Below are 14,765 nucleotides of genomic sequence, written 5' to 3'. Positions count from 1 at the left end.
AGGGGAGGGGGAGGCGGAGAGGGCGGCAGAGGGGGGCGGGCAGAGGACCCCGCCTCCCCCAGCGCCGCCGGCTGAAGGAAGAGGGGGTCTCGCGTTCTCCCTCGGGGCGTGCCCTGACCGACGCTCAGCGCTTGGGGATGGAGCGTGAGTGGGAGGCGACTGGACAGGTGTGAAGATGGCAAGAAGGACCGGAGTGGAGAGAGTGTTCTGACATCTCCGGAGTCGGTAGGGATGTGGGACGCGGGCGGCCCACCGGCACCCGCACCGAGACTACACTTCCCGAGGTGCTCTGCGGCAGCGCGCGTCCTCGCGCATGCGTGCGTCCAGGTGGGTGGGCTGAAACGCTGCGCGCCGACCCGCGGAGGACAGGGGGTGGCGCCAGGACTTCAAAGGGAGAGGTGGGGCATCTGGGCCTCCTGCCGCTGATGCGAACTTTGTGCGCCGGCGACGCTGGGGCGCGCGTCCCGCCGCGCGGGAGAGAAGTTTGTGGAATTGGCGTCTAGGTCCGATGTCAGAATTCCTGGCCCTGCTGTGTTGCGCGTCCCAAGGAAAAGACCAGTTGAACCTGCTCTTCTTAGGGTAACGTGTCTTCCCTACCCTAGGACTTGAGTGTTGTATGTGAGTCGAGAATCACACTCTCGGTGTGAGCAGAGCATTAGCCCAGTCTTAAAGCTTGACAGGAGTGTGGAATCCATGTTGAATTTTAAAATTACAGTTTCTAACAGCGGGTTTTCTTTAACCGGTGTGTTGACTTAACCATATACCCGTCAAACTTTAAGTTCACTGCCTGGGAGTCGATGTTGATTCATAGCGACCCTGTATAGGACAGGGTAGAACCGTCCTTGTGTGTTTCCAACTCTAACTCTTTACAGGAGCAGAGAGACCCGTCCATCGCCCGCACCGTATGCCTCAGGGGAATACTTTTTTCTTTGTGGTCGGGCAGATGCAGGATGCTCCTCTACTCGTTTCCTGTGGGCCATCCTCTATGGTCAAACAAGGGCAAGGATATGAAATGATACGAGGCCCTTAAAGCCTCGTATTTAGCAATAAATCGGTATTACAATGGACCCTATGGGGGTAAAAGTAAACATGGTTGAGAAAGCAGTTTTAATACTATGTGCCCAGAAAAGTATGCCCTGCCATTATCTTGTGACCATCCTGTAATTAACAGAAAAGCATGTACCCTTACAATTAAATACTCGTAACAAGTCAGGCTAATATTACATATATGTAGAACCACCTCCGCCACCTACTGCCATCCAATCATTTCCACAGGCCATCCATCTTTGTGGGAGCAGAAACCCTCATCGTTCTCTTGTGGAGTGTCTGGTAGGGTCCAACTGCTGACCTTGTGGGTTAGCAGCCCAATGTGAAAGCCTCTAAGCCACCAGGCCCATTAAATTCACTAGTCCTGCTGGCTGATAGCTGCCTTCAACTTCCTTCATTGTCATTCAGCCAATCATGGCTTTGTTGTTTTAATTCACCTGCTGGAGACTGCTTGTTTGTCTGAGGCGCTATAATTTTCACTCTGGGAATTGATCATTTTCCTTTGTGAACAGTCTGATTTTTAAATCAGCTCTCTGGTTTTATCTTTACAGTGTGTGTGCTTTCCCTCTAGTACAGTACCAACCCAGTCTAGAGCAACGCTTCCACCTCAGAACCTGGAGGTGCTCAGTTCTACTCCCCTGGGTAGTGTGTGGGGGAATTCCTTGAAATGGACGTATTCCCACATCCATCCTGAGTTCTCAGGAAAAGCGCCCAGAAAGCCTGCAGGCCTTCTCAAAGCTTCCTTCAGTTCAAACGTGTGTTCCTGCCCCTCTGCCCACACTTGATGTGGCTGCTGACCTGTTATGCACTCATAGGTGTTCATCCTTAGGACACAGCATTTTGCTGCTGCAGAAATTGAGCCATTCCACAATTCTACAAAAAAACCCAAAGGAAATGACCTCTTGTTTCTAATTTATCATATTATGTTGGATTTTATGAGATTAAATCATTCAATTTTTAATGAATTTTCCCCTGGCTAAATTTGTTTTCTGGATACATTTGCATATGTAAAAAAAGTACTACTCCCTTTGGAAGAGGGTAATACAATTTATAAGATGCTAATTTTGGAAACTTTAAGTCAAAGTTTGTCAGGCTTTATTTTGTTGGGTGTGTTAACTTTGAGGCCTCTTTTAGATTTTGATGTCATTAAATAGATTGGCCGAATTTGTTATTAGGCTCTGTGAGTAGATTTCAACTTTCAGTGAACAGAAGGAAATGCTGCCTGGCCTTGCCCCATCCTCAGAATTGTCGTGCTTGAGCCCATTGTTACAGCCACGGTACCACCACAGTATGACAAACTGACCGTGGTGGTGGCGGCAGTTAGCTGTGCTTTATTAATTCAAATAATTTATTGATCACTGCTCTAGCAATTGAGGATGCCAATGAGAAAAACAGACAAAATCTCTTCTCTTTTGAAACTTAGTTTTCAGTGGAGGGAGGCAGGCAACCAGCTAAATGTGAGAAGCTGACAGCCCGATGCAGAATAACTGGAAAAGAGCGCTGTAGGGTGGGAGCTGGGAGCTGTTACTGTACAAGGGGATGGTTAGGGAAGGCTTTCCTGCGGCCTTTACTTTTTGAGTAAAAACTGAAGGAAGTGAGTGCCAAGGTCCTGGGGGAACCTCTTTGGTGTAACCAAAAGACATCCAAGGGCACCAGAAAGCAGTGTGAGAATGGAGGGGAAACATAGTAGGAGGTGATGGCCAAGAGGAAAGGACAAAGATCAGATTGTGTTGGGCTTTGTAGGCTTGTACTCTGAGGGAAATGGTAAGCTGATAGAGAGCTTTGTCGGAAAAAGGGACATGATCTGAATTATCTTTTAAACGGAATCACCCTGTGTACTTTTTTGAGACTAGACTGCAGGGGCCAGTAGGTGAGAGGTAATGGTGGCTTGAACTAGGGTTGTAGCAGCTGCAATGGTGAGAGGAGATAGGAGTTTTACTATATTTGGAAGGTAGAATAAACAGCATTTGCTGATAGATTGGTATAGAATGTGGAAGGAGTCAAGAATAACTTTAGGGTTTTTGACCTGAGGAGGAGCATGGAGGTGCCCGTAATGAATAAAAAAATTTGTAGAAGACAGTTTTGGGGGAATTTTATACCTATTAAGTATATTATAACCATTAAATATAAAAATATCTAGATGTACAAATTTGAAGTTAAGCGCAGTCCAGGTTGTTGATAAAATGTGGACATCTTCAATGTGCTGCAGATGCTTTTTAAAGCCCTCAGGGTGGATATGGTCTGTAAGGGAGAGAAGAGGTATTTAACTGAATGCATCCTGGAGCACTGATTAGAAACTGAGGAGTGGCAAGGATCATCAGAGTACTGAGAAAGAATTTACTGGTGTAGGTAGTGTCAAGAGAGCATTGTCACAAAGTCTTTGAAGAAGGATGTTGTACTTCATTGTGTTTCTGATGGACTGCGTCAGATTGGACTGAGGATCGGAGAGAGTATTTGGCAACACAAAGAAGGCCAGTGGTAGCCTTTATGAGGCGCTTTTTTGGGAGCAGAGTGGCTACTTTGTGTTGAAGAGAGGAGTGAATGGAAATAGAGACACTGCTGTAGAAGACTTTTGAGGAGTTTTATTGTAGTTGGAAGAAGAAGCAGATAGCTGGAGAGTTGAGCTTTTTTTTTTTTTAGTATGGGAGAATACTGTATATGCTTATATACTGGTTGGAATTTTTGTAAATGAGTAAAAAGGGAAAAATGGGTGACCAGGAGAAGAGTGGGGGGAAAAAATTGCTAGAGCAACATCCTTGAGTAGATGAAAGAGTAGTGAACCTAGTTCTCCTAAATAGTACTGAGTAGTTCTCATAAGTAGTTCATCCACTGTTACAGAAGGGGAGGGAGAGGGGTACAGGTACAATTGTGTGAATAGATGTTAGGGCAGGTACGTATGATAGCTCTTTTCAGATTGCTTTGATTTCTTAAATAAAACCTGAAGCAGGATCATCAGTTGAGAGTGATTATGGGAGAGGTAGTATGAAATTGAAACAGTAATCTTAGGAGGGTAGGACAGTGAATGGGCTAGGGAAATGTAGTAGGAATTCAGCTTGGTGGCCACAGATTTAAAGGGAAGCCAATTACTTTTCACCTGCTACAGGTTTTAAAGAACCTTAGTGGTTTAGTGGTCTAAGCATTGGATTGCTAACTGAAAGGCTGCTGTTGAAACCTCCCAGTGATCCTTGGAAAAAAGATGAGGCAGTCTGCTTCTGGAAAGATTTACAGTCTAGTCCGTCTAGTTGAGAAGCATCAAAGCCCACATGGAAGAAGCACACCAGCCTGTGTGATCATGAGGTGTTGATGGGATCAGGTATCAGTCATCAAAGACCCCAAACAAAACAAACACCAAAAAAAAAAAAAATCATATCAATGGGAATGAGGGGGAAGGCAGAGTGGAGACCCAAAGCTATCAGTGGTCAATTGACATCCCCTGTCGGAAGGGCCACAAGGAAGAGATGAGCCAGTCAGGGTGCAGTATAGCACAGATGAAACACACAACCTTCCTTTAGTTCTTAGTGCTACCCCCACTTCCCCCACTATCATGACTCCAATTCTATCCTACAAATCTGGCTACACCAGAACATGTATACTGGTACAGATAAGAGCTCACAGCACAGGGAATCCAGAACAGAGGAAGGTTGTGTGTTTCATTGGTGTTGTACTGCACCCTGACTGGCTCATCTTTTCTGTGTGACCCTTCTGTGAGGGGATGTCCAATTGTATACAGATGGACTTTGGTTTCCAATTGCGCTCCCCCTCGTTCACATTGATAAGGTTTTTTGTCTGGATGTTTGATGCCTGATACCTGATCCTATTGACACCTCATGATCACACAGGCTGGTATACTTTTTCCCTGTGGGCTTTGTTGCTTCTCATCTAGATGGCCGCTTGTTTATCTTCAAGCCTTTAAGACCCCAGGTGCTATATCTTTTGATAGCTGGGCACCATCAGCTTTCTTCACATTTGCTTATGCACCCATTTTGTCTTCAGCGATCATGTCAGGCAGGTGAACATCATGGAATGTCAAATTTTTGAACAAAGTGTTCTTGCATTGATTGAGTACTTGAGTAGAGGCCCAATGTCTGTCTGCTACCTTAATACTCAACATATAAATATATGTATATTTATCTATTTCCCTATCATTATATATAAATACATTTATATAACGATACCAGGAGGGTAAGGGGAAAGTGGGGGAGAAATGGGGAACTGATCACAATGACCTACATATAACCCCCTTCCAGGAGTATGGACAACAGAAAAGTCAGTGAAAAGAGACATTGGTCAGTGTAAGACATGAAAAATAATAATAATTTATAAATTATCAAGGGTTCATGAGGGAGGGATGGTGAGGGAGGGAGGGGAAAAAATGATGAACTGATCCCAAGGGCTTAAGTAGAAAGAAAATGTTTTAAAAATGATGATGGCACCATAGGTAGTACAAATGTGCTTGTCACAGTGTATGTATGTATGGATTGTGATAAGAGCTATATAAGCCCCCAATAAAATGATTATAAAATAAATTGGAATTAGATTTCTAAAGGGAGCAAATTTAAAACTTGTAATAAGTATTGGTTGGAGAGGGGGATGCTTGGAATTGAGATTATAGAGGAATTCAGTCATTGAAAATTACTTTGTGTCCTTCTGAAGGATCAGGGTGAAGCCAAGACATTTGGAGAGTGTGAAAAATGGAGAGGGCCTATTTCCCTTAAAAGATGATTATACATCAACGTTTGTGACCCCTGAGACAAGGGAGGAGGAACGAAACGTAGGATGGTTATATGCATAGCTATATGGTAGCTATGGTAATAATGATGAGCCATTCACTCCAGTTCAAATGCCATCAACTTGATCTATTTCTAACACCGGAAAAGTTAGGTTTAGAGTTACATGGGGTTATATTGCAACCCATGCTTACCCACAAATGGACTTCTGTACTTTACTGAAGTGTTCTGTGTTTGTAGGCAAAGCAGGTGACATGAGGATCTTTTCTTAGTTGTCAGCTTGAGATCAACTCCCTTCACCACGTGACTGCGGAAGCCTTCCTTCCAAGTAGGCTTCTTTGATTAGCCTTACCTTTGGGGGGGTGGGGGTTAGCAGATTGTTGTGAATAATTATTGGTGAGAAGGCAAACAAAAGTAGAAATACTATGTGACTCAATAGTTTCACGTCTAGAAATCTATCCTATGGAAACAAAAGTATGAATGCTTACAAGCAAGTATGCACTCCCACGTTGGGTGTTACTTAAATGTCATAAGCTGTGCAAGCAACCCAAATGACATCAATAGACGAAATTGTTAAATTAATTATGATGGATAAAGAAAATGGAATTTCATGCAATATTTTAAAATCATTAAAGATGCTAGTAGCATTTAGTTATCTCATCCTGTCAATTAAGATGCTTTCAGTTGCAGGTAATCGAAGCACTAAAATGAAATTGACTTCTATAAAAGCATATCAGTTGGCCTACTTACTTGACACATTCTGAGGTAGAGGGACTGTCAGGCAAGTCTAGTCTGTGCGCTGACTTTCTCTGGGAGTGTGCCTCTTCTAAGTGTCGGCCTTTACATCAGAGTGGTTTCTGGTACAATTGTGAGATGACTGCCTGCTTACACCATGGCTGCATGTTTCTTCCTCCACATCTGGCAGGAGTAAAAGCATTTATTTCAACAACCATTGAAGGAGAGTACTGAGCTTTTGTGTAGTTGAACCACTTTGGAACTAGTAATTACACCAAGGGATGTAGGCTAGAGAACTGATACTGGGTTGAGGTTATAGTTCATAGTTCCTATTCCTGAATCAATTGTATGGCGGTGGAGGTGGGGTTTCCTGTTGGTTTTAGGACAACTGAGCTTTATTCCTGGCACTTGTTCGTCGTCCTTGATCCACTCAGAAAACTTTGCTCTTCTGCACTGTGGAGGTGGAAAAGGCTAATGGAAATTGGAGAGGCTACTAAAATTTACTGCATATCGTCAGCCTGCTCCTCCTTTCTTTCCTGCCCTCTCATTTTCATTTTTACTCTCACTATGACCATATTTATCCTCAGGATTCCAATTTTTAAAACATAAGCTACTATCAACTTTATTATTTCCATTCAGATCTTAGTGATTACTTTCAAGTTGCAAGAGAGAAAGAGACTCACCTACCTGCTTGTTGAGAAACAAACTATAGAATAGTAAAGTTCACACGCCTGGCTTCAATTTTGCTTCTGTACCCTGTGGGGGCCACACTTAAATGTATGCTCTTGAATTGTTCTTTGTAGATACAAAGATACATACAACCAGAGTTACACTTTATATCTTAAAATGATAACTACTCCTGATGCTTATTAGTATTTTCCGTTTCACATAGCACATTTCTTCCAGGATTTGCCATCTTGAGATGTATTTTATTATTTTCTATTATTTGCTGCTGCTGTTTGTTGGCCTCCAACTCAGGGCAACCCCATGCACAGTGGAATGAAACGTTATCTGATCCTGCACCATCCCCATGGCTGCTTGCAGAATAGCACAGTTGTGGTTTTCATTCAAGTATGTCTCTAGGCTTTTCCTCCTAGCCTTTCCCAGTCCAGAAGCTCCACCGAAACACATCCACCACCATTGAGAGGCAGTGGTTGTGCATGAGCTGCATCCGTCTAGAGTTAACCCAGGTCTTCCCCATGGAAGGCAAGAAATGCTTCCTCTTTCTATGTGAGATTGCTATATTTACATGAGCCTGTTTGTGAGCATGTCATTTCTCCATTGATATATTTTTCTAGTTTAGCACTAGTTCTACCTTATTTTAATTATCAGAGTTTTGTATTGTTTGGTAGTTCAGAATGAGCTTCCTCTTATTGGTCTTATTTATTTCTTTACAATTCAATTGTTTAATCATATTAAAAAGAGGTACAATCATCAACACAATTTTAGAATATTTTCTTCTTTCTAAAACACATTAGCTTCCCATTTCCCCCAGCCTCCCCTGCTATAATCCTAAAAAACTATTAATTTAACTACTCTTTCTATAGATTTATCTGTTCTGGATTTCATGTACAGGAAAACATAAAAAAGCAAAACAAACACCCAACAACAACAAAATAAAACAGAAAAACCTCAATTGAAAAGCAAGTAAAAAAATATGAAAAAATAGAACAAAATTATATCAGCATCATTATATCACTTTCCAAGGTATTCTGAGGCAGACTATTCATATCACTGGTCAATGGGAGAGTGGATTGTCTGGAGGCTCAATTCACATGGGGACCTGCAAATGGATGTTGGGCTTTAATTTTCATCCATAGCCTTCCGTGAACTGGGTGCTCAGAATTTAAGCTTTAATACTGTTCCCTCCTCCTGTCTCGGATTTAATTATTTATAATCCTTGGATCACACTGGATGATGTGCTTCCTCTGTGTGGACAAATATTGGATGAGAACACTACTATAAGAATACGCATCAAGATAAAGGCAGGCATCTCTTCTCACATATCATCTTCTAAGCTGGTCTCAAATGCTCATAAACCATATATCACCCTTTTATTTGTACATCTTAAAAACACTTTGACAGAGGAGATTTCACTTCAGCTGTGGTCACTTTCTCATGTAGTGGGGCGAGGGAGAAGAAGACTAATCAGTTCCTGCCATATAACAAACATTGTTCTTTTGTAACTCCAGGACCCTGGTGGCATAGTGGTTATGCATTGGGCTGCATACTGCAAGGTCAGTACTTTGAACCTACCAGCTGCTCCGATGGAGAAAGATTGGATTTTCTGTTCCCACAAAGAGTTATAGTATTAGAAACTCACTGGGCAGTTTTACCTGTCCTATAGGGTCTCTAAGAATTGGCATTGATTTGATGGTAGTGAGAGTGAAACAGTCACCCCCAATCAACAGACATACCTGCAAGGGTGTTTAGTGACCCTTAATGAAAATTCAGATTCAGAGGGTGGATGGAGAGGAGGGAAATATGTGTCTTGGAGAAGGTGATTGAACTTCTCTTGGTGGGTAAACCAGGTGGGCAACCTGTCATTGGGAAAAATGCTTACCATTACTTACTACATAGAAACCCAGTGGGAGAATATTTCCAGTACTGGGCACCTTTGACCTAGTTTCTGTTCAGCTCCTGGTGACCCTGGCTGTGTGCTATAGTAATCAAGACTATAGACTCTACCTATTTGAGATGCACAACCTATATAGGCCACGCCAAAAGGCTCCAACTGGGAAACCTTACTAAGCAGCCAAGACTTTACCTTAGCCACACCTGTAGCAGATTAAAGGAACACAAAACTTCCCTTGTTTTCTTTTTTAATATTGCCTGCTTTTGAGCAGTCTCTTCCCAGTGAGCTTCTAACTTCTGTGGTTTGGTGAAAAATCACAGGGATATTTCTTTCTTGGTATTGTTTCTGGAATTCATTGATTTAATAAATAGCTTGACAATTTTGGATCTATTTGCAGGGGCAGTGAATTATTTAATGTACCTCTTCTAGTCAAAGTCTATAACTCCCATCAAATGATCTATCCCTGCATGGCCCTAGTAAGAAGGTGGGGAAGATACTGATAGGATTTGCCTGTTAGTCATTGTGAACCAGGTTCCCTGGAGTGGCATCCTGCTGTGTAGGAAATGAGCCCTTCCAGAAGTAGGAGGAAGGATCTCATTACTAGCAAGAGCTGGAGTGGAGCGGGAACCTCCTGGTTGCAGATGACAGCCGCACCATCAGAGGAGCAGCAGCAGAACCAGGAGCCAGAGCATGGAGCACAGTGATAGACTTCCCAACCCATGGAGCAAGTAAAGCCTAGTGCTTTTGTGCAGGAGGCTGGCTTGTGGTGTGGGGTGCCTCTGGGCACTTAGTTCCGGGAGCTGGGTTTGCTTACCCATAGGGCTTAAGCTAATGCCTTTGGCTTGTGGTTTATAGCAGAGTGCTATGCCCTTTGTGCATTTGTTAGCAGGTGTGACAAAACTTTGTTACATGTCTTGATAAACACCTGAACCTTGAGCAGTTCTCACTGGTATTACAACTTCCTTAACAAACCCTTTAAGCTTGAATTTTGTTGGTGACTTATGTGCAGCCATTGCAATGAATAGTAGAAACTAGAATGATAAAGAACATTAATTAAGGCATTATGCTTGTTACTTAGAAATTTTGTGAGTTTTCTCTGGCCCTTACTTGCTCTCTTAGTTAAGGTGATCAGATTTTAACATTGGTAAAGCGGGACACCAGCGGGAAACCATTGATAAAACTCATATCCTGGCGAAATAGCCTCATGGCAGCCGAAAACCGTACACGCTAGCTTGTCGTGCATTCTTTCCAAAAATTGGGGCTTTTTTAAAACACCGCGGGATGCAGGAAAAATTGTTAAAAATCTGGACTGCCCCTCCAAAAGTGGGACGTCTGGTCACCTTACTGCTGACCTTGCGGTTAGCAGTCTTTGGCATAGCCACTAGGCCACCATAAGGTAGACCCCACTCTCCTTTTTACCAATGTCTTACACATTTTGTATTAGATTTATTCTTAGAAAGCTTGTTATTAAGCTTGAAATCTGGTCACTTTAGGAGTGTTGTTTCCTCCTAAACAGGTAGATACAGTATCTGCCCTAAGAGACACCGTGGCAAAATTGTTTTATGAGACTTTAGCATTTTGATAAAGGTAAGCTGATACTGTAAAAAAATCAGTTGGAAAAAAAATCCGTTGAGAACACTGGGAAGTCAGATTAGGAGGCAAGTCAATGTTCCACTTATTGTTTTGAAAAATTTTTAATTATTGTAATTCATTATTACCCAAGGAAAAATTGTTCACAAATTGTTCTTCTTAACGTTCCCTTGTACTAAGCATTTTAGTCTTTTTTAAAGCAGATTTGCCTGAAGCAAAGCAGATTTGATTTCTTGACTGCTACTTCCATGAGCATTGATTGTGGATCTACATAATACAAAGTTAAATGAATTAAATTAATGATTTATGAACTGTTAAAAAGGAGTAGTGCATAATGGGTAGGCAACTTAATAATGACCACTTGATAACGAGCCCTATAAAATAAAAATAATAAATGTAAAAATAAAAATAGGCAGCCTAAGCAAGTTTAAAACGGACTCACTTGAAACATTATCTCCCCTCTCCCAGATTATAGTGGTTTATTTCAGCTGACTGGCTGTAGTTATTTACAGACCATAGGAAATTCATTAAAAATAATAAGTCAATTGGATTGTATAATTCACTTATAAAGCACTTCACTGTGCCATAGATGCAGGGCTTCAACCTCAGTCATTCTGGTTTGACCCTCTGCTTTTCCATCCTAGCTATATTGAATCCAAATTTATATTTTAACAAGATCAAAGTCCTGCCTGGATTTAGTTCCAGTAAAGTCATGTTCCTGGTATACTGGCATACTGGCTTTCTAACTTGGAAACAGCTTATGGAAAACGGTTTTATCTTTTGCCCCTGCTACTAGCATTTTTATTGAATTTTATTCTGTTTATTTGAGTGGTTCTTTTTATACTTTAGAAGTCCCAGTAGCACTGTTGGGTAGCATTGGTCGTTTGGTGGTTCAAACCCACTAGATATTCCTAGTGAGAAAGATGTCTGCTTCTGTACAGATTTGCAGCCTCAGAAACTCTATACATATAGGGCCACTATGAGTTGGGATTGACGTCAAAAACCACCAAACTCACTGCCATTAGTTCCAACTCAAGGGCAACTTTATTGGACAGGGTAGAACTGCCCCTCTGTGTTTCCGAGACTGTAAGTCTTTAAAGGAGTAGAAAGCCTCATCTTTCTCCTGAAGAGTGGCTGGTAGTTTTGAACTACTGACCTTGCAGATTGCAACCATGCATAACCACTGTACCACCACACCACCAGGACTCCATATGCCTTAATCCTATTTATTTGACTCCCTCCATTTACATTTTATTTTAATCGTTGTCTTTACTAATAGTTATATATGACAATTATAAAAATTTAGTAGATCATCTAAATAAAGATCTCAAAATTTGTTTTTCCTACTGCCTTTTAAACCAGGCAGATGCTACTAGATCTTTTTATTTTGCTTTCCTGGTTGCCAGCTGGAAGTATTTAGAGGGAAATTAAGATTAGGCTTCAGTCATCGATTAGAACCATGAAAAACCTCTTTAGTTATAGAATGGAATGAGTGCTTCCCCCAGTTTCTTTGGTTACTTTTTCTTTCCCCCCATCCCACCCTAGTCCGGTTAGTGAATAGAGAATAAAATCTCAAAATCAACGTAGAATACCTTGTAAATGATATCTTCCACAGTAAGTTACAGATTGCATAGGTATCTGTCCATATGTGTGTTAGTTGCTGGTGAGTCGGCTCCAGCTAATGACAACCTATTGTGCACTGAATTAAATGTTGCCCAATTCTGTGCCTTCTTCAGGATTCTTCAGAAGTAGGTTTGACTTCGTTGTTGGAGAAACAGGCAGATAACTTATCCTTGCCATTAGTAAATTTGCTCTTGCTCTGAAACATTTTGACTATACCATGGACTGCCAAGAGAGCCCTGGTGGTATAGTAGTGGGTTATACATTGGGTTTTTAATCCCAAGGTCAACAGTTTGAAATCACCTACATGGGAAATGATGAGGCTTTCTGTTCCTGTAAAGATTTTCACACTCAGAAACCCAAGGGGTCACTTCTACTCTGTCCTGTGGGGTTGCAGTGAGACAGAATGGACTCACTGGCCGTGAGACTTTAAAGGATGGTGCTTGTGAAGACTGTTCAGTACTTCTGGACTATCAGAAGAACACGCCCATCTATCTCAGAAGAAGTACAGCCAAAATGCTCCTTCGAAGTGAGGACAGTGAGACTTTGTCTTCTGTCCTTCAGACATGTCATGAAATAGGGACTAATGCATGGTAAAGTAGAGGGCCAGCAAGTAAGAGGAAGGCCAACATGAGACGGCACAGTAACTACAATGGTGGGCTCAAGCATAGCACTACTTGTGAGGCTGGCACGGCACCAGACAGTGCTTCATTCTGTAGCTCAGGCTCTTATGCTGACTGTGAATGAGATGGATTTCCCTACTGAAAACAGACACAAACTGACTAGGCTATTCAAAATGAAATCAGAACCAACTAAAAACAGCAACTGCAAAAATCCTATGTCTAGTTAAAAGCACAGGCTTTTAAAAAGGTGATGAAAAGTTGAGAGGCAAGGTAATCCTAGAAAGAAAATAAAAATACAGTATTAAAGAGGAATCTGTGATTTTTTTAATGGTACAATGATGTTTTTCCCTTTGCGTACTTTTACATAAAGTATTATGTAATGATAAAAGACAGGATTTTAGAAAAATATGTGTTATAATTGTTCATACTCATCAACATAGTAGCTAAATAATAAGATCACTGTGATTCCTTGAAAGAACCACTTTCTTTTTTTTTTATCATTTTATTAGTGGCTCATACAATTCTTATCACAATCCATACATACATCAATTGTGTAAAGCGCATTTGTACATTCATTGCCCTCATCATTCTCAAAACATTTCCTCTCCACTTAAGCCCTTGGCATTAGGTCCTCATTTTTCCCCTCCCTCCCCGCTCCCCCCTCCCTCATGAGCCCTTGATAATTTATAAATTGTTATTTTGTCATATCTTGCCCTGTCCGACGTCTCCCTTCGCACATTTTTCTGTTGTCCGTCCCCCAGGAGGTCACATATAGTTCCTTGTAATCGGTTCCCTCTTTCCTTCCCAGTCTCCCTCTACCCTACCAGTATCGCCACTCACACCACTGTCTGGCTGGACCAGACGATGTACACTGGTACAGATAGGAACTGGAAACACAGGGAATCCAGGGCGGATGATCCCTACAGGACCAGTGGTGAAAGACCACTTTCATCAACAATTAGAAACCTCATGTCCGTTAAGTGACTTCTCTATTGCAAATTGTCCCACAACTTTAATTTTTCATATGCTTTTTATTTGTCCCAAGGTCTAAGTCAATTAGACAAAGATATTGAATTTGTAAACAAGTTTACTGTCAAATTATTTGTCTGGAAGCATTTAGATAGAATTCTTTGTGGGAAAAGAAAGTATTCATGCTGGAGAATTCGGCATTTCAAATTAGAATGAGTTTAGTGTTATAGATGATTGTAGGGAAGAGTTACTGAACTTCATTTTTGTTTCAAAGTGTGAATGAGTTAAAAAATCATTTTGTTTATAGAATTTTTGGCATTTTGCCAGTGATTCTCTCTGACATAGAAAACATGTTTTCTAACTTCATAAAAATATATTTAAGGTTAAGAACATTACACATATGCTTTTGGGATCAATTTCTGACTTCGATCAAAGGTTTTTAATGTGTGACAAACAAACTTATTAATAACTGTTAATGTGTATGAAGTGCTCTATACAGTTAGTAAATCATGTATTTTATGTTTATCATCTTAATATTTATAATGAGTGATTATAACTGGTATATATACTTCAGTAGATTATAGGGTTTTTTAAAATAGTTTTATTAGGGGCTCATACAACTCTTATCACAATCCATACATACATCAATTGTGTAAAGTATGATTATTTTGTCATATCTTGCCCTATCTGACGTCTCCCTACACCCACTTTTCTGTTGTCCATCCCCCAGGGAGAAGGTCACATGTAGATCCTTGTAATTAGTTTCCCCGTTCCAACCCACGCTCCCTCTACGCTCCCAGTATCACCACTCACACCACTGGTCCTGAAGGGATCATCCGCCCTGGATTCCCTGTGTTTCCAGTTCCTATCTGTACCAGT

General features: G+C 41.4%; 2 protein-coding genes across 4 annotated transcripts in view; one reads left to right on the top strand and one right to left on the bottom strand.

Annotated features, from left to right (window-relative positions):
- The window catches only part of PURG (purine rich element binding protein G), a 36,787-nt gene extending 35,807 nt beyond the window's left edge, over positions 1-980 (bottom strand). The window contains 1 exon segment of the mRNA XM_004696493.2: positions 902-980. Within this exon segment, the coding sequence (XP_004696550.2) occupies positions 902-980 (79 nt within the window).
- Positions 491-14,765, top strand: part of WRN (WRN RecQ like helicase) — a 164,628-nt gene continuing 150,353 nt past the window's right edge. For all 3 annotated transcript variants that reach the window (XM_045286810.1, XM_045286808.1, XM_045286811.1), the window contains exon 1: positions 491-579. The gene's annotated coding sequence lies outside the window, so the exon portion shown is untranslated. The remainder of the gene's footprint in view (positions 580-14,765) is intronic.

The sequence above is a fragment of the Echinops telfairi genome, unplaced genomic scaffold (genome assembly GCF_000313985.2).
Source record: "Echinops telfairi isolate 266 unplaced genomic scaffold, ASM31398v2 ScPeMD7_9;HRSCAF=40, whole genome shotgun sequence".
Taxonomy (NCBI): Eukaryota; Metazoa; Chordata; class Mammalia; order Afrosoricida; family Tenrecidae; genus Echinops; species Echinops telfairi.
This window is presented reverse-complemented; position numbering and strand designations above follow the sequence as displayed.